The 21,792-nt window shown below is 35.7% G+C and overlaps 1 protein-coding gene across 1 annotated transcript in view; it reads left to right on the plus strand.

Annotated features, from left to right (window-relative positions):
• The window catches only part of LOC109482517, a 50,679-nt gene that overhangs the window by 15,063 nt on the left and 13,824 nt on the right, over positions 1-21,792 (plus strand). Inside the window, exons 2-4 of the mRNA XM_019785247.1 lie at positions 8,558-8,646; positions 12,004-12,071; positions 20,229-20,410. Coding sequence (XP_019640806.1) covers positions 8,558-8,646; positions 12,004-12,071; positions 20,229-20,410 — 339 coding nt within the window. The remainder of the gene's footprint in view (positions 1-8,557; positions 8,647-12,003; positions 12,072-20,228; positions 20,411-21,792) is intronic.

Raw genomic sequence — 21,792 nt, forward strand, 5'->3', positions numbered from 1 at the left:
GACCCCCCCCTAAGAACTCGCGAACGGTATGTCGTATGACCACCAAATTTTCAGAGAATGGTGTACTAGTAAAAATTTATCATATCTACAATTTTTATGTCGTTAAGACGCAATATGATGTCATTATGACGTCATTAATGTGATTTTATTGGCCAAAACCGTGTAAATAGGTTTTTCCCTGAAAACTAAATGGTATTCTATATAACTGTACCAAAAGTGTTTATGACAGAATATTATGGTGTACTAAGTCTTATGTTGCCCATAGCAACACCGGTGACGTCATAAAATGACGTCATGCATATTTAAGATATCCGCCATCTTGGATCATCAATCTTGAATTTTCAAAAATAGTTTTTTTTTTCATGATAAAGCCTAAAATACATTGTAAACATACTAAAGACCTTCATTTAAACCTTTTTGGAAAAAGAAATGGAAGTATTGATGAAATTTTAATGAAAATAACCTGTATATACCTGTTCTAATGATATGGTCCGCCATCTTGGATTTTGGCCAATGACGTCATTAAATTAGCATAAATTATGTATATTTAATGATAAAATTTACATAAAATTATATGGGATGTTATTAATATTAGAAACCATGAGTAACTTGACATAAAACCCATAAAATTCTATTGTTGAAACAAAAAGTACTAAATTTAGCAAAAAATGCCTGTCAGAAACCCGTTGCCATGGCAACACAAAAATCATTATCTTATTCGAATGATAGAGAATTGTTGCCAACAATATTCTAGGAAAAGTCACCAAGTTTGGCCGTTCTACGGCTAGCCGTTCAGACGCTAGGTGACATCAAAGTTGCCGCGGGCACTTTTACGCCCCCCCCCCCCGGTCTAGGTAAGGTTAACGTTGGAAGTGAAATTGTAAAATTTTATAGGTTCCGTGCACGTGCTGCGTAAGTTTGAATGGGAGGTAGCTAAAATCTCCTAAATTACAATTCTTAGACATAGATAGATAAATAATGGAATGCCCCGCATTGCTCAATACTCAATACAATACTAAGAACCATATTGGATGAATCAGCATTTATTTTGCAAATGACTAACGCTTAGTGAGTGACTTAAAGGTCGGAAGTTGCCAGTGCACACAGAATCATGTGCCTGCGAAGACGTATTCTGCAGATAACTGTATACAGATGAATTTGATACATCGTTGATATTGACTTGGTACTTAGGTGCTGCTTAGACTAATGATCCAATGATCTAGGTAAAAAAATATGCGCTAAAAACCAGTTACTGAATCAATTGGATATGATTTTGGGAACGGTAAGAGGATTCTGGTAGCATCCACTACCTTTCGCCAGTGACACTGGAAATGATGATGACTTGAGATTGCTTTATCATGGAATGACGTCATATACTAGTGTACATACGCTAAAAACCAGATACTTAAGAATTTGATATGATGTTGGTTATGGTCAGACGATTCTGGTAGTATAGGATACCTTTCGCCAGTGATACTGGAAATGATGATGAGTTCAGTTTGTTTTATCATGGAATGACGTCATATACTAGTGTAGTTCAGCTACCAACTCGGATCCGCCATCTTGGATCGGCAATCCAAACTTTAGAGTTAACGCAGACATCAACTTCTTTGTCTCTGCCGCCGTTTGAATAGAATAAAGACCGAGACTCATCGCCATTTTTTAATTCATCGCCAGTCTCCATGGGTCATTGTCAATTCAATCAACATAGGCGTGATTTTTATCTACATTTTGTAGACAATCGCGTTACTTGGACACACTTATCTACCCCCACGGAAAAATCACATAGGTTTTAGTCAAACCATAAAAAACTATCTTTACTTTAGCCGTTAGTTATAGAAAATCAACTAAATAAACTTAATACGGTATAATTCGAAATTAACTACAAATGCCTGACTTTTTCATCGTAACAAAGATTTAGTTCAAATGACGAGCATACGATAAATTACACAAATAAAATTTAAAGGACAAACAGACAATAGATTTAGATACATTTTCTAATTACCTTTTACAGCAGTTTGCCATAGCAACTCACCTAAATAAAGGAAAAACGGTATAATTTAAGGCCAACTACAAATGCCTGGCTGCCTCATCTTAACAAAGATCACGTTTGAAGCGCGCTTGATCGATGAGGCTGTCGTAGACGAGCTACTATCTCTTCCTATCTGTACTACATGGATGGGCAGATGGTGGACCTTTCCTGCACACAAACGACCGCACCCCGGAGCAAAGAGAACACGAGTGGAATAACTTATACCTTGTGAATGAGTCATGACCTAATGGAGATGGGCGGTGGTCTACAATTTTCCAACTGTTTCCTAAACATCCGTAAACAATTTCATTATAGGTAGCAGTGTACTAGCCAGGATTCATTAACCCCTATATGCTATGGTAGGAACAGGTACAGAAGAGCAACTTTTTGGCGCAAACCACGCATTGAGCCGACAATTTTTTTTTTAAACTCATAACCCCCTGAGACACTTCTTGTTTAATGTGGGGCATATTTTGTACAGTTAAGGTTTTCCCTTTGCTATAGCTTCATTCTTAAGTTACATTTTAATTTTTTGGCAAGATTTATGGGGATCAAAATTATAGCATAGGGGTCAAAATTATAGCATAGGGGGTTCTTATGCTAAAAAGGCCTGGCTAGAACACTGGGTTGGTGAGTGATTGAATAGTAAAGCTTTCTATTTTATTCAAAATTTGATCAACACGAGCGATCTGTCTTCTTCTTTAGGGCTAATATGGCTGGTTTACCGTGCACTGTTTCATAAACATTTTGCTGTTTCCAATCTTTTACTGTTTCCTATTTTTTTGTTTGACCGGTCCTTTATAAATCCACAGTAAAAACTGTCCTTTACTAAAAAAAGCAAAAACCAGTAGTGCCGAAAAAATGTACAAAATCAATGTTTATTGCCTTCATGTACTATTGGGAGTCTAATGAAACATGCCCACATGGGATACAATGGAATACTAGCGCTGCAGAACTGAACGTGAGTGATTCCAATATTGCTCCTGTAAAATAAAGCTTCATTTTCACATATTACCCAGCTGACTCCTGACGAATACCCCTTGTAAACGTTCAAACGTTCTGTGTGCGCGTGTAGGTGACTTAAACACCAATACGTCGTAGATTTTACCATTTTTAGTGTTTTACATCGTAATAGTTGAAATAGATGAATACGGCTTCCATTGCATCAAAAGAAGCCAAGCCTACTAATGCTAGTACCACGAATGTTGTAGAATGTAGTACATCGGTGAATGTAGTCTCTTACGTCATTGTATTTTCTTCTTCATACATGATCACAAAGATGTATTTGTAGACTATGAACTTTTATTATTCGTTCTTGTTGCCGTAATTCCACACCGTGTTTTAATTCACTTTCCACACAGCTACAATGTATTAAAGGTGTAATACGCAATTTAATGCTCTTGTAGATTTTAAAGTACTGTAATATTCGCTTTTTTAATTTTATGAACGTATATAGTTTGTCGCAACATGATTTTAGAATAGGCCTCATAGCCATCATAGCTGCCAGGAGGCTTATGTGCACTTTTTCTTGTTCTTGTAATAATAAACCATTCTACTACTACTACTATTCTACAAAGATATTAACTTCCTTATGTTAAAAAATACCCAGTTACAATACAGTGCAAATATACGTGTCCGTCTCATAGCGATGTACATGCAACATTTAGCTACATTAGCTATATACTTCATTCGTGTAATATCACATAAGCAGGTGGCTAATCTACCTGTTCATCTTTTGTTTTTACGATGTGCAGACACTGATAGTTACGTAGGTGGAAGATAGCCGGCAGGTGTAACATCATAAAACGTTCGACGTCAAGCACAGATCGTCCATAGAGCGCTAAATTACATTCTGCCAAAACATAAAACGTCATGCAAATTACACATGTTAGCGGAATACGAGTATGTGTTAAAACTTTGAAACACAGGTTGTAAAAAATGCAGCCAATGACCCAATGACCCAAGCATAAGTTGACACGATTAATTTATTTGACTACAGCTTAATATTCCGTTGTCAATTTTATTATTTATTATTATTATTATTATTATTATTATTATTATTATTATTATTATTATTATTATTATTATTATTATTATTATTATTATTATTATTATTATTATTATTATTATTATTATTATTATTATTATTATTATTATTATTATTATTATTATTATTATTATTATTATTATTATTATTATTATTATTATTATTATTATTATTATTATTATTTTATTTTTAAGTATTCCTTTTTAATTTTATAAATATATAAATTTTTAATCTATTTCAGATGTATGCATCTTGTATCTAAATGAATTTTATTGTTTTAATTATCTAATTTATAATGTTTTTACAATAAACAATGTTCATGTTAAGTTCCACGTTAGGTTTACATTTTCATTGAACTATGCTATGATCATAGGTTCTTATTCTCCCCTATTGACCAGATGCTGTTTTTGACCTTGACATTGTAGACTATCTTCACAACTGATCAATAAGGAATTAGTGGTCTCCTCTCTGGCATCGGCAATTATGAAACTACCAATGGAGACGTCTTGCATGTAATGAGTTTGGCACTGTAAAAGCAACTAAGACAAAATGTATTAGCGTGAATTTTGCCTCGGTACATGGTATGGTATATTTAACTTTGTTGACCAAGAATAAGTACATGGTGTAGATGAAGTACTTTAATGGTCTTGTAAGACCGACAAAATGCCTAGTACCAACAACTAATAATACAATAAAGCCTAGACCTCAAGAATATAAATTACAGTGTATTATAATTCAGAATAAATTAACTTTAATTATAAATTTTATTATAATTATGATGTATAAGAATATGGCTATACAGGCAAAGTTTTTAACAAAATATTGATAGAAAAATAAAGAAAAAAATCAAAATTTAAGAGTTATATCTTAACTATTATTCAATTTGATAACTTTTTAAATTAAATTTATATTTTAAATGTTTTTAATATATTAAACGTATTGTCTGTAAGTTACAAGGGTTTTGTTCTTGCTCTACATAGATCAGCTTAAGTGTGAGATGTAGTGAGATATGTACACAAATGTTTTAATTGTCAGTAACAGAAATGTAGTAAATAACATTAAAACACATACCAGAACGTCAGAATGCCTAAATGGTGATACGGCATCAAAGTTTTAACTCAATCACCATACATTACGACAATTTTGTATGCAAATGCCATACAGTCATTCAATTCATAATTTCAATATAAAAGTTGAAGGTCGTTTATACAAACCGTGTCAATAACATACTATAGAATAGCACCCCACCGTGTGCAATAAAAGGTGCATATTCAAACTTTGTGTAATATTGGCATACCAGGGCTTGAAATTCATTTTAGGAAATAGGTGCACTGGTGCACCCAATCTAAAAATTTGGGTGCGCAAAAAGTTTTTGGGTGCACCATATAAAATAAAATAAGTAGAATTTTAGCAAAAACTAAATATGTTTCATTTTTAAATATAAGTACTACTGCAATGATTTTAGTATTTTTCTGACACTTAGAATATTCTTTATATTACTATGCATGTATCTTTACATACGAAATCCCATACAATATTTAGGTGCACTGGTGTGCTCACAGAAGAAAATTGGGTACACAGCTCCAAATTTGGGTACACTAAGGTACACAACTTTGAACTTTATTGCTCAACAATCGTACAAGGTACAATGTATGGCAGTAATACAACAATACTACAAAACTTTACTCACTACAAACTACTACTCTAAACAGTATTTGAGTTACCATATGGTCATGTATTGTTGATATGTTCTCGCTTATGGCATGCACCCAGTATTTCGAGCCCTTCACACTGTACGTAGACCATCTGTCGTTTGAAGCTATGATGGCAACAGATATTAAAAACCCACCACGCCGTTTGAAGGCACCAGGATGACTGGTGGTGAAGTTGTAAAACTGACTCTACATATTGATTTGTCCGTCACGGATGCTAAATTTTACATCTCTGCCAATTTGGGAGAATATTGAATCTGAAGCATGCCGCGGTCTTAAAGTTCATTTGATGGCTGTTACTTTTTATTAAATTAACTTTCTTTTATTAAATATAGCCCTAGGTTAGTACATTATTTTGTCTTCTTTCTCCTTTAGGATTTATTTCCAAGTATGATTTTATAATAATAATAACTAATATTGCACAACGGTTGTACAGGGTACAAAGTATGGCATCTACTAACTTTATATGTTGCAAATGTTGCAGCGCCATAGCATAAGATACGTGACTCTTTAGACACGTTACAAGGTTCAGATACTAAAATACAGCTATATTGATGTTGATTTTCGTCCGATTTTGATAAAACTGTAGCCTTGCTACAAAAAGATTAAAAAAAACATTCGACCAGTCAAGAACAAATTTTGACTAATCCTTTGAAAAACACAATGGAAATGTTTATCCTAACTCTGTCAGCATGTTCAAGGATAACTATGCTTAAATAATACATGTTGTTATATATATTAAAATAACATTTAAAAGGATATCAAGTTAGCAGTTTTACGTAAATGCTGTTGGAAGTTTGTCAAGGTTAAGGCCATATTCTTAAACCGATTTTTCAAACTAGAGGTATAGAATGGTATTTTATACTCGATGTGAATTAGTTATACATTGACGGTTTGTTTGTAGCTATGTTTTAGGTACTTTGTTAATTTCAAAAGGAGAAAAAGGAAGCAGACCCTGTTTACGGAAATTTTCCTTAATGAGCTGTAGAAGTTAATTGATTATACAGTTGTAAAACTTAAAATAATTGTAATGTAAAAATGTATATTTGTGCAACAATTTATTTTAATCAGTATGTAGGTGATAAGTCACTTATTAATCCCACAGTGCATATTGTGTTGTAAATGTAGATTTTTTCCTGTAACTACGAATGATGCATCAATCGTTTTTATGTGATCATTTATATTAACTTTGCCTCATAACCAATTAGATATCATAATTAAATTAAACTTAAAATAGAAGAAATTAACATTAAGGTGTTTGATAAACGCTGTTCTCATCATAAAGCAACATTGATAACATATAAAATACCCCATCATTTATAACGTTAATAACTCTTATGCATATCCTATCAGAAAATACAACGGCCTGTGTTTTTAGCTAACGCCTGATTTGTTATTGCTCTCCAAAGCAACAGGCCAAAGCCCACAGTGACTTACCTAAGCATTTTTAAAGGATATGTCTTAGATCATTGGCCAAAATGAGAACGACACTCCGTCCGCATCCAATATTTCAAATTAACATAACAATGAGAGAACGGGGACACGATTTGTCTTAGACATCGCTTTTAATCAAGAGACGCTCATCAAGATCTTTACAGTAACAATAAACCTACAAAGAGACCCCCTTTACGGTCCATGGTGATCCCTATCGAGAGAGTTTACCCAATGCTATCTGATTAACGCTGTCTGATTGCCGGTGACTGGCGCCCCATGTGTCAATTCCTTCCATTGTACTGGCATCATCCTACGTTATACAGCGCTAAAGCTCTTAAATTCCTGGAGCCTGCTGAGTCCCGTGATTTCTTCTCCGGTAGAGAGGATAATCAATTTCCATTTTGCCGACAAGAGCATTTTATATCTTACTCCATCTTTAAACTTTGTAAGTGACGTCAAAGAGACTCAATGAATGACACAGCGACTTGATGTTCTCTGGTATAATGCCAATACAATGGAAATTCATTTTACTTCTTCATAAGTCGGATAAGATATCGGTCACAATTGACAAAGTTTGAACATCAAGATATTAGGGGGGATATATAATAGAGCTGCCCAACTAGCTTAAAATTGCATAATCTTTTCATCTTTGTAAAGGGGGGATGCTGTGTTAGTTTAGATTCGCAAATCAAAAAAAAAAAAAAATCCGTGGAAAGTAGCCATACAAAGAAGAAGTATTTAAAGTTTCTATGGACTCCCTTTTAAGAGTAAATTTCGAAGTTGGTGGAAATTAACCGGTAAAGTTTGTACATCTGTATTATCGAAGTGAATATCTTTTCTGGTTTATTTATTGAATCCTTGAAATATAAAAGCCCACAGTTGTCAAGGTAGCTCTAAATAAACACTACATGTGAATGAATATATTGAATCCGTTAAATACTCATGAATCACATGTTAAACCTATTATGTTATTTCAATTGCCAATAATGCTTTGTGTCTGTTTGTTCTTTTTTATGTTGTTTGTATCTGTCCTAAGATCGCACAATTAAATCAGTTATATTAGCTGGCTGCAATGTGGTTTTAGTATTTAAGGAATTGTGTTATGTTTACTACATACTGTTAACTTAATAGCGTTTTTGTACGTTCCTCTTTACTTGTAATACATGTACATGTATGTTTACATGAATGTAATATGTAGACCACAGGAGGATCTAAAAAAACTCAGTTCAACTCAAACGTTAGTATGTGCTGTTTTCCTGATAAAACCAACTCCATGTTGTATAGAGATAATGGTTGCAATCCTTAATATAACTTGTGTCTTTTTTTTTCCAGAGGCCGCCCGGGATTACTTACAGAAGAAAGGAAACTTCACTGTTGTAGCAGGTATCATCTCCCCAATCAGTCATGACAATAAGAAACAGGTAAGAAACTTACATCAGTATGAAAGTTCATCTGAGTTGGTAAATTACATTATGAAAAACTTAAACTGGTAAGAAACTTCTTTAACCACTAGGTAAATACGATCAGAGCTTTAAGATATAGAAGAAGAAAAATATTGAGTTGATTTCTTTATTGCAAATTCGTACCCGAGGACTAATTGCAAACAGACAAAAACAAAGAAGACAGAACGTGGTGAACTCAAGACTATAATTATGCTAACATTGAGTTCTACTTATACGGTCTGCTTATTTAACTTACTATATCTAATTTAAAACTAACATAACGTAGGTATACTGGTAAGAATGGATATGATTCACATAAATAGGAGGCATGGTAATTTCTATTCTATTCTATTCTATACTATTCTAGCCAAGTTGTTAGGAGGTTTGACTTCTCCTCGATCAAAAGGCAGTTGGAGATGAATTGTCCGACTCTTTGAAGAATTAATAAATCGGTTGGGAGACTTTAGCAGTAATACAGTCTTTTGTTAATTGTTGAGATGTGAAAAACTTGGAGAGATATTTGTGACTTCTTTGAATAATTTGTTTAATATATTAGCATGAAAGCTAGTCCGTGTTGGTAAAATATGGTGAAGTTTGATACTTTTGATAAACACTGTATTAAAAAAATTAGAATATAGTTTTATTTTTTGCATTAACTGTGAACAGCATTTCACCAACATATTGTCGTCGTTAGTCATAAATCGGTTACTTTGTATGCCGGACTAAAAATCCCCTAAGACATATTGAATAGATATATCTAGTAAGTTCTTCCACGTACGTGGTAGAACAGAGATCCATATAGAAAACGAACCCGAATGCACTTAACGTTTATTAGATGGTTAATGACTTGAGGTGTTTTATCAGGCAGCACGGATAACATAATCCCACGAACTAAATGTGGCAATTAGCTTAGCCAATACACACCATTCTCCCCCATTTATTCAGTAACTAGATGACAGGGGACCTTGGAAAACCACACTCTTGTGTGAAAGTCAATATTCAAAATGTCTATCCGCATATTTTCTTAGAGGTTATACGTGTTAGGCATATGGGTGCTTTATATTTTCCGGATGTCGAGGCACGTTTAAAGGAATCCAATGTAATTTCAGGCCAGCAAAACAGGATATTAAAAAGTGTGTGTTTATTTTTATAGTTTAGTAAGATGAATCAATTATTTTCAATAGTATAAAGATATATGTGAGGGAAATTCAATGTCGCTGGCGGAAAGCGGTTGCTTGTTTTGTGCCGTAGGTTCGAGATATTTTTGGACAGTACCATCAAAAGAAAAATGTTTATGAAGCTTGTTTCCGCTTTAAGAAACGATAACTAAAATGTGCTATTTTGCAATGTCACTTAAAATTTAACAGTTAAGGGTAGCGGAAAAGGTGTTCAATCGGTTTGCCAGGAGTAATACGTACTTTTATAATGGTTCAACGGTTCAGGACAGGACTGTTCAGGAAGCGTTGATCCCAATTGGCAGTTGGTAACAACGGGTATGTCTGAGTTGCCTATCATATTTGTAGTCCCCGTCCTCCGTTAACCCAAATATAAGTGTGATCTTCTACCTACTCGCATACCAATCACTTCCTTACCCATCGTTGGCACATTTTTCTGGAAAAGTAAGAGGAATCATATTGCCCTTTTTCAGTAAATACTATGCACCCAGGCCAGACGTTCTGGGCATTGATGTAAGTCAGGGGTTAATCGTATTGGCGCCGTAACATCTGCGTCATGGTAAGGCCACAGCAAGTAATTTTTATGGATGACATCAGCACGGACATTAATTTTAGCCTGATTTTGGAAAAAAAAAAGAAATTTTGTTGCCCTCTGACCGTGGTCAGCATGCCAAAAATGGGCAAAGATGTCTGTTGCCATAAAATACCAAGAGAGGAGACAAGAAAAGGCTCTGATTTTATGTTTTGTGTCTTTCTTTGATGCAGTGATATGTGATGCTGACTGAGTGTAATTGATGTCCCCACTGAATCAAAATCATTTGTACAATGTTTGAGTCAAAATTGTAAATTGTAGGAACCTTGTTTTTTTTCGGCCCGCCTTGTTTTTTTCGCCCACTCGCATTAGATTTCGAATCTGCAGAGGATGTCATCCATTAAATTTACTTGCTGTGGCCTAAGGCTTAATAAACAAAATGTTGTGTTTTCGGTTTCCAGACCGATTCTAGCATTTTGATCGACCTCTGGTAGGGCTATTTTTCCATCTGACATCTAAATTTCCAATTCTCTAAAGTTTGATTAGTCTAAACATCATTAAATGTATTTTCAGAAGCATTTTTCTTCAGTAAATCTGGTTAATAATAATTTTTCATAATTATAAGCAAACAGGTGGATGGGTTCTTGAAACAGTACCGATGCATTGTTAATCAATTTTATCATTTAGCCTAAATATTTAAAAAAATCCAAACCTACCGGTTCAAGTTTTTTTAAGGATGAAACTTTTAAGAAACACAACATTAGATTTCTGAGGCCAATAGGAAAAACCACGCCGCGGCGCTCCTCATATTGGAAACCCCATATTCCCAAAGGAGGCAGATAATTTCCCACTATTGATGACTTACAGCTGCTTTGTATGTTGTCCGGCCTGTTTACAATCGCACTGTCCTTTATTATATAATCATATATTGACATGTATAGTAATATTTGATATAATATATAAAGACTGCTGACGACCGGACGAATTCAAATATACATGCGAAAACGTTAAGCGAAAACGTTAAAGAGGGCAATCATACACAAAAAACAGCACATTTTGATATGATTCCGTTAATTTTGTATCCCATATTAAGACACAAAAATAGCAATGAATTACAAAGACAAAAGTTGTTCGGTGTGCTACGCCGTATGGCGGTTATAACGGCTATACTGAATCAGATACAGATACAAATACAGATACAGACATACAGATACCTATAATATACAACGAAATGATTACGGTGTTTTTATACTTGGAGACATTTGGTTGTTTGTATTGCATAATACAATGATGCAACAAATTGTTTCCCCTTTTCCTGTGCAAGAAGTTTTTTTTAAGATTTTCAATTGCTTCTGTGTAGTTATACGTTTTTTATCTTACCATGCCTCCTGTAATTAGCATTTACTGGCTTCCTGGAACAGACAATTCTTAGTTTGATGAGAATCTGTCTATGTTCCCATACAGGCATCCATAAAAAAACTTAAGATGTTCTCCATTGTCATTACATAGAGGTTTTAAACGTCCGATTTTTAAGGACCACTAGATAACTCGCAGAAAAGCTGCTAGAAGCGTGATTTAGTCGGGTTATAGAAAATTTTCCTTGAATTGCTTTCATATCTTCCTCTGCAGGAATTGGTGTCTAGTCGACACAGGGTGGAAATGTGCAAGATTTCTCTGCAAGATTCCAAATGGATAAGGTAAGACATATATACGCAAGATACTTAAGGCCACAGCAAGTAAATTTTATGGAAGACATCCTACACAGGCTCCAAAGCTAATGCAATAGTGCGAAAACAAAACATGGCGGGCCGAAAGAAGATTGCTACATTCTCAACTTTTGACATCATCAACCCTTTTAGACATTGAATTATACATATATTGTGATAGTTTTACTGCCAACTATTACAACATCCATTTGTCACTGAAAAAAAGTTTTTAATCATTGCACATCTTATTTTTAATGCAGTGGGAACATCACATATAAAAGGAATAAAATGCATCACTGCGTCAAAGTAAAGGACGAAACAATAAATCAGAGACATGCCTACTCTCTCTTCATATTATCTGCCATCCACCTTTCGGCGTGGAAACAGATATGTTTGCCCATTTTCGGCATGTTAATCACTGTCAGAGGGCAACAAAATTTTCAAAATCACGCGAAAATTAATGCGCGCTTATGTCATCGATAAAAAGATTACTAGTTGTGGCCCTTTAGCAACAACGTTGCCAACCAATACGCATAAAAAGTCTGGTTAAATGAGACATGTATGTGCTTTTGACTACTTATTGTTACCCCTTGCCATTTGTGCACCAACTGAATCCAACAAACGACAAAAGACATAAGAAAGTTCTGAGCAAGTAATATATTATCCACCTACTACATATGAAATGCATATCATTGTATCCCTAGACCCTACCTTAGACCTTACTTTGCAGTAAACTTTCATACTTCAAAGTTTGTAAATTTTCTACCTCCACAACCGTTTCTTCAAGTGACTTTGTTCCACCATCATTTTGTAGTGTTACACGGATAGTGACTTTAGGTCGACCTTTCGTTGTAACCCTAGAATAATGTTTACTAGAAAATATGACTTTTGCAAGGTACACCATCATGGCGCAAATGTTCTTTTTTATTACTGTCCATTTGTTACTGGCATGGCCTCCCACTCACGCCTACCCCTTATGAATGGGCCATTAAATGGAAGACTCGGCATAGAAAGCTCATTCTGTCATGCCGGAGATGTTAAAAACCATCACCGTGACAGTGTCCACTCGTAAACAAATGGCTTCTAGATCCTTCTTTTTACAGGTAAGGCCATGAAAGGGTGACAGTGATGACATCCTCATTTTAAATTCACGGTCAAGGTCGACAAAGTTTCTTTTGATTCCTTCGCCCACATAATCTTACTTTTACATATCGCAACATATTGCAACATATCATGTAAGTTCCTCTGTGTTTACAATTACATGTTAAAATTAAACTTTGGATCCAATTCGATAAAAATCTCTCACCTAGAGCTTTCAACCAGTCAACCTGGTCTTCCTTTGTAGCAGTAGACTGACCCAGTGAGGCTTCCATGAAGTGTGACGTCAACACACAGATCAGAAGTGTTACGACACATCCACATAGAGTCATCTTGACCTTTTGTTTCACCCAACATTGCAAGAATATTGGACACAGAAAAATAATTATTACCTGAGAGGAATTAAAAAGGCTATTTACTTTAGAGTCCATCACCCTTCCCCCAACCGCGACGGGGGCCGACAGAATCTACTACATACCTTTGACCCGGTGTCGTCACACTTCAAGGAGTTCACGTGACAAGCCTCATTGGGTCAGTGTACTGGAGAAGACCAGAGTGACTGTGGGAGAGTGGGAAGGGTGGGAGATCTTTATCGTGTTGGGTCTAAAGTTTTAAATTAACACATATTGCAACACACATAAATTGGGAGGGGGGGGGGCAATTACAGATATGCAAAAAGTGAGAATACACATATGTGATTTTTTTATGTTTTTTGCTGGAAAATTATTCTGGCTACATCTCATTTTGGCGGTGATATATAGTGTTCAGTTTGTAGCAAAACCTGCTGAGTCGTCTGCAAGCCTCTTCTCGTGTTTTTGGCAGCGACTTATTTAATCGATGTGCCAAAATGATAAATGTATCCATTAACCAATGCGCTTTACACTTTTAGTTAAAATTGCTATATTTAGTATCATTCTACCTTTAAAAAATGTAGTTTTATACAATGAACAGTGTCTGGACTTATTTTTGCTACCCCTTTAAAAACTTTGAAACTCTTAGAGAACATTTAGCCCTTTTCTTTTAGAACATTTTGCTATTTTTGTTAGCCTCTCCTCGTGTTTGTGGCAGCGACTGGTTTAACCCTCAACAGTACACCTTCCCGGACTGATTAATCTGTACACCTGGGGTCCGCGCGGACCCCAGAGCAGTTTTTTGCTAATTTTTAGAAATTATCAACATGCTACCAGCTCAATTGTTTTGCAAACTGATGTGGGAACCTCTGTGTCCACATTACATACAAAAATCATACATTTTGAACTTTTTCTATTTTTTTGGTGAAAAAAAGAAGACAAGAAGAAATACCCGATTTTTAAACCCATTTCAGACTGAAGGGGCTTTTTAGGCCCAACTTTGATCTCAGATAGCGGCTAAACGGCTTGCGCTAGAAGCATCAAATTTGGAGACCTTTCCTAAAATGTCTCTGGAAAAAAGTTCATACTAGTTTAATACTAGTAAGTTGATGTTTTTTTGTGTTGCCATGGCAACGGGTTTCTAGCAGGCAGTTTTTTTGAAAATAGACGTAATTTTGGTTTAAATATAAAAATTTTCTGAATTTTATATCAAATTACACTTCTTTTCCAACATAAACAACATCTTACATAACTAAATATAAGTTAAATCATTTAATATGCATAGAATATGCTAATTTGATGACTTTATTGGTCAAAATCCAATATGGCGGACTATATTATTATCTCTGACGTCATATGACGTCATAATTACACCAAAGTTATTAAAATTTCATTCTATTACTACACCATTCTCTGAAAACTTGGTGGACATACGATGAGTGCATAAAAACATATAAAAACGGAAATAAGGTAATGTATAAGAACGCCAGTGTATCCATTATGATGGAAATGCGGCTGGGGTCCGCGCGGACCCCAAAAGAAAATCAGATGTAATTTTTTTATAAATGGTAGAAACGGAGTTTTCTGCACTGTATTGAGAGACAACTTTGCGGGTGACAATTACCTAAAATTTCAGAAAAAAATCTTTAGAAACAAAAAAAGATCTTGCAGAATATATAGTGCTGGGGTCCGCGCGGACCCCAGGTGTACTGTTTAGGGTTAAATGATGTGCCAAACTGCTGCTGCTGCTGCAGTAATGGCAATAATGGTTGTATCTATTAACCAATGCGCTGCACACTTTTACTTGAAATTGCTATATTTACTATAATTCTATCCTTAAAAAATATAGTTTTATACAAAAAACAGTGTCTGGACATATTTTCGCAACCCCTTTAAAAACGTTGAAACTCTTAGAACATTTAGCCCTTTTTTAGAACATTTAGCTTTTTTGTTAGCCTTTGTTTGTGGCAGCGACTGGTTTAAACGATGTGCCAAACTGCTGTTGCTGCAGCAGTAATGTCAATGATGGATGTGTCCATTCGCTGCAGTGCGTCAGACATGCCGCACAAGGGACATCATAAAATCGGAGCTGGTCTGCTAATGTCAGTCGTGTTCTGCATAATCCACTCAAGTCTTTTACCCACTACTTCCCAACTCTTAGCTTAGTTACAAAAGTCAGGATGCTTTCCCGTAAGAAGACATCCCTGAATGGCAAGAAACATTTTAGTTGTTTTGGTTGCTGTTGTTCTTTTAATCTGGACAAAACAAAGGGAAGTCTTCTGAGAACTATACCTGCACATAAGAATGTTAGTCTATTTCAGGCGGTTCTTTTATTTGTAGGGTTTTCAAGTTTATTTCAGATTTGTATTCCACGATATTTTCGATTTTTTTTGCAGCCTTTAAAGCATCCTTGCTCCTGAGAATCGGTAGACCTTTTTCCAGCAAATATATATACTATTATTAAATCAACAGATACTGTGATGTATTACGTAATTAAAATAACACATTTAAGGGCACCTGGACGCTTGTGAATTTTTGAATATTTGAATGCCATCTTGAATTCCTCAGTAACTAGAATCAAACGCGATAGACATTTCCGACGTGGATTCGGTCGACGTCCCCGTATTGCTATCATCAGATGCGCAATGGCTATAGCATAGAGTATAAAGTGCAAACCAAATTAGGACCTTAAGACTAACCGTCGATACTCTTAGAAATGAGTTAACTAATGCTGAACCTTTATACATACACGGGATACGGTTGTTCTGACATTAGAATGAATGTTTCATTGCAAATTCATGCCCGAGGGCTAATTGCAGGAACAAAAGAAACATTTCGTATAAACAACAGAAAATTAGTAAACATAGAACTACTCATAAATACTAAGAAATTACTAGTAAAAACTACTGGGTTTGGCTTCTTTTTTTGAAGGCAGAGGAAGACAAAGAATCCCACTTTGTCTGTAATTTGTAGGTTTTCGGATGTTAAGAGAAGAGTAGTTTTCTTCTCATGTGCATCTGTGTGAAATTTGGGTAGAATTTAGAGGCTACGTCAAAGAGTTAATTTCGTTCCTTGCTATAGAGGGTAGTCCTGATTTGTAGATTTATTTTTCCTTTTAGAATTTTTGCAAAATAATTCTTTCATGTTTTGAAGAATGTCGCTGGCTTTAATCCAAGTTACCTTTTAGCGCTGATATGTTATTGACCGTCTGTGTTGGGAGACAAATGACTGTATTAACAGTAGCTTTACTATAGATCCAAACGCCAATAAAAACAATAAAAGCATGTGGCAGCCATATTGTGCGTCCGGCTATAGAAATATTAAAATAGATGGTTGCATGACACTCCGAGTAACATGAAACTCACACTTAATATTTCATAAAAATCGTCTCTTATCAAATATAAAGATAGAAGTATTTATGAGTTCCCCATGGCTAAATGGTATTAACCAATGCGCTGCACACTTTTAGTTAAAATTTCTATATTTACTATCATTGTACCTTGAAAATATTGTAGTTGTATACAATAAACAGTGTCTGGACATATTTTCGCAACCGATTAAAGAAACTTTGAAACTTTTAGAACATTTACCTCTTTTCTTTGTTGTTCTCGATTCACTTATTGTGACCATCTTACAAAGTATTTGAATAATTTCATAATTGCGGTAAACAAGAGTTTATCTTCAAGAAATTTCATTTCAAATTATTAACAAGTAGTACACCTTGCACGCACCTTTCTTCATGTAAGAAAAAATCCATGTAAGATATCAGATTTCTGGTCGTGCCTTTTTCCAAAAACCGTCTTTCCCCAAAAAACGCGCCCTTTTGTATCCATTCCAACTCGATTTTAAATGCCAGAGCAGTACTCTATTGGCATGGTCACTTTGATATCTTTCCTCGGTTATGGCCTTTATTGCATATTACACAGCCGTTGTAGTTACGACCAAACCCTGTGTAAAGTATGTCGTCTGCAAGATTCTTAACTTTTAGTCTTGCAGTTTTAGCTGCTGGCACGTTCTTGTTTTATCATAGTCAGCTCAGCTCCCACACCCACCACCGTTTCTGCATTCTAGGGCGACTATCTTATCGACTATTTTAGTTTTTTTTTTTCTTCATTTTTTTGAAGATTTACCACATTTGTTGAAGGATTGGCATACAAGTTGACTATCAATAAGTATCATTTCTTCAAATATGTCAACTCAGAGACCAGACTGCACGGTTTGAACTACTCGCACCGGGAAGGTCCCCTGCCCTTTTCAAAAAGTGTGGTGGGTTCTTTAACGTGCACGCGTGGGGTGTGGCTCTCCCCAAACAAGGGACCTCCATTTAACGTCCTATCCGAGGGACGTCCCTCAACGAAGCTAGGTACTCATTTACACCTGAGTGAAGTGAGGAAAGTCGTGTGCCTTTCCCTAGGGCACAAGATCGGTGGCATCGTGCAGGATTCGAACCCTCGACCTCTTGAGTCTGGGCTGAACACGCCACCGCTACGTCACACGACCCAACTAATTGATTGCCAATGCAGATCTTTCGTTGCATAATAGAAAGAACACAAAAATGAAATATTTCATGAGAGGCCACTTTTTCACTACATTGATAAAGTATTTTCATCAAGTGATATCAATAATTACATACCTACACCCAACGCTACATTAAAAGGTATCACTAAATTTGTCTAAACCTAAGATGCATGTTGAATAATGGACTTCTTAATTACTTGTTAGTGCTTCCTTTTCTCAACGTCTATTTTTACACTTGCTCCTGTCAGTTTGCGTTGATACAGTCGTATCCAGGAGTCCCTCTATCGAATTTCTAATACATTTCCATCCAAACAACGGCAAGAAATATATGATGTCGATATGCATCTCCATCTGTTTTCTATGTGATGTCGACGCAGACACTGATAATTCGATTTCTTTAAAACCTGCAATCTGTCTTACGAATTACCATTTCAACGTAAGGCCACAGCAAGTAAATTTTATGGATGACATCAACGCGTGCATTAACTTTCACCTAAATTTGGAAAAAAAAAGAAATTTTGTTGCCTTCTGACAGTGGTCAACATGCCGAAAATGGGAAAAGATGTCTGTTGCCATGCCGGAAGGTGGATGGCAGATAGCTATGAAGAGAGGAGACAAGAAAAGGCTCTGATTAAATGTTTTGTTTCTAACTCTGATGCAGTGTTATTTGATGCTGGCTGTGTATATATGATGTTTCCACTGAATGAAAACCATTTGTACAATAATTGAGTCAAAATTTTAAAATGTAGGAACCTTGTTTTATTCGCCCGCTCGCATTAGATTCGGAGTCTGCATGTCATCCATAAAATTTACATACTGTGGCCTAATCTGTGGTTAAACAGTCATTGCTTTTTTCTGCTAAACATTTACCACATTTTGCACATCAAGTTAGTTTATTAATGTTGACATTTACTGATTTGCACTTGAAAGTTATTGCAACTTCATATTTTTACTTCACAACTATAAATCTCAACGGGGAATGCTTCAAAATGTTGTCAACATAAAACATAATGAAAATAAAATTACCCGTTTTAACGTAAGTTTTTGTGGTTAAACGGTCATTACTTCATTTTTGCGAAAAAATTACCACATTTTGTACATTAAATTAATTTATTAATTTTGACATTTACTGATTTGCTATGAAATTATCGCAACTTCATATTTTTACTTCACAACTACAAATATTAATGGTGAATGCTTAAAGATACTCTCAACATAAAACATAATTAAAATAAAGTTGATTTTCCATAAACTATAATTGCTGATTGATCATGTAATTTGTTTGTGTTAAGGTAATTATGTAGGGCCAGTCTTTGTCATCGAGTTGCTAGAAACGTTGCAAACGTGAGGGTACATCATTTTTGCTGGTTTTGGATCTTCTATCCTTTATGTAAAATATGACACATGTAGAGCTGCACATTTTGTCTTGTTACAAATGTGACCTTATTCTGCCAAAACCTGTCTATTATTTCAAGAAATGATGTATTTGGTAGTGGTAGAACATCCATTTTCTCTGTTATCTGGGTTAAGAATGTCCTCATACTTAAGCTATTAATTAATACAGATTCTAGATCACATTGTTGAAAATTTCAATGGAAACACTGAATGACTTCCACAACAAATTTTAAAGTTAATTCACCGCAAACACACGGTATTTTACTTAATAAGATGAGTGGGCTATTTACAAATATTGCTATCTACAATAAAAACTTGCAATGGTCAAAACTGGCACAACACCCTTGAGGATCAGACACTGTATAGTGTATATTCAACTGTTCAAATAGAAAAAAAGTGCATTTAAAGTTGTGTGGGGTCGTGTGGCGTAGCGGTAGCGTGTTCGGCCCAGGCCCAAGGGGACCCGGGTTCGAATCCTGCCCGGTGTCACCGGTGCCCTTGGGAAAGGCACTTAACAAGACTTTCCTCACTCCACTCAGGTGAAAATAAGTACCTGGCTTAGGTTAGGGACGTCCCTTGGATAGGGCGTTAAATGGAGGTCCCGTGTTGGAGAGAGCCACACCCAACGAAAGTTAGAGAACCCATCACAGATTTAAAAAAAAAAAGAAGTTGCCCGGTTTGCAATGGTGCAAATAGTATTATTTGTTGATTCACTGCGGATTCCAGGAAAGGTGTGAAATTCATACCAATGGCGATACTGAACAAACACACTATTAATCTATTGCAGAGTTGACGCCTGGGAAAGCACTCAAGATGGCCATGTGAGACCTCTAAACCTGTTACGTCACCACAAGACAGCCTTGGAGAGGAGATTTAAGATCAGCAGTCCATGCTGTACCCAACCAGTCAAGAACCAGAACAAACCGCTTCCTCCGCCGCCAAACACCAACAAAGAGCTGAACGGAAAACGTAAGTGCTCTCGTATTACAAAAATGTAAAAATGATGTTGTTGAAAATTAAGGTTTATGTGGGGTCGTGTGGCGTAGCGGCAGAGTGCTCGACTCGGAACCAAGAGGTCCCTGGTTCGAGTCCTGACATGCCACCGATCTTGTGCCCTAGGGAAAGGCACTTTACACGAGTTTCCTCACCTAACTCAGGTGAAAATGAGTATTGTCCTGTCCCCTGTTTTGATGGCGGCATTAATATAAGTTGAAAAAAAAAATTAATTTTGCCGTCACCATGTCTTCGGATAACATGTTGGAATATATATTTTTTTTTTAGTTAAGGCTTGGGAACCCAATTTTTCAAAGCCAACATTCTAGTCATTTATCTACATACTAAAACTACATACAAAATCTATTATCTACATACAAAAATTACCAATAGTCTCACAAAACATGGTTAATGGAAGGGCCCAAGCCCTTTTTAGGGTCCATAAAAAAAGGGCTTATCTCAGAGCTTGTTTCTGCAGTTTCAAATGCCTAAGTATGAAATGCTGATTCCAATGTGCTAATGTTAAGCAGTATGCGTCGATATCACAACGATTGCCTTATGTTCAGGATATTTACAGTTTTGCTGCCCTGAAATCGCATTGGATGCCTTTAAATATTAACATTTCGTTTGAATTATCTTAGATGGTTTTAATTTAGATCATCTTTATTTTCAAATGGCAAAACATCACTAAATATTTCCAAAAATAATTACCATTTATACCGACAATTTGCGATTGCGATAGAGGAAAACCGTTTCCATTCACCATAAAAACTTCAACAACCCATTAACATGGGTAAAAAGACCGTACTAATCCTTTACCCAATCCCCATTATCCTTAACCCGCTACGCGCATTAGTAATAATACTCTTGTTGAAAGGAAGACTAACCGTAACCGACAACGCCGATACAATTGAGATGAATCGTGGCTGTTTGTACAACTTGAGTGCAACTTGTACCGTCTTTTAAGGCTACAGCAAGTAATTTTTATGGATGACATCAGCGCGCGCATTAATTTTTGCCTGATTTTGGAAAAAAATGTTGCCTTCTGACAGTGGTCAACATGGCGAAAATGGACAAAGATGTCTGTTGCCATGCCGGAAGATGGATGGCAGATACCTATGAAGAGAGGAGACAAGAAAAGGCTCTGATTTAATGTTTTGTTTCTTACTTTAATGCAATGATATGTGACGCTGGCTGTGTATATCTGTCAATTTCTCACTGAATAATAATTGAGTCAAAATTTTAGAATGTGGGAACCTTTTTTTTTTCGGCCCGCCTTGTTTTTTTTCGCCCGCTCGCATAAAGATTTGGAGTCTGCGGAGGATGCCATCCATAAAATTTACTTGCTGTGGCCTTAA

Source organism: Branchiostoma belcheri, unplaced genomic scaffold (assembly GCF_001625305.1).
Source record: "Branchiostoma belcheri isolate BF01 breed outbred unplaced genomic scaffold, Haploidv18h27 scaffold6, whole genome shotgun sequence".
Lineage (NCBI taxonomy): Eukaryota > Metazoa > Chordata > Leptocardii > Amphioxiformes > Branchiostomatidae > Branchiostoma > Branchiostoma belcheri.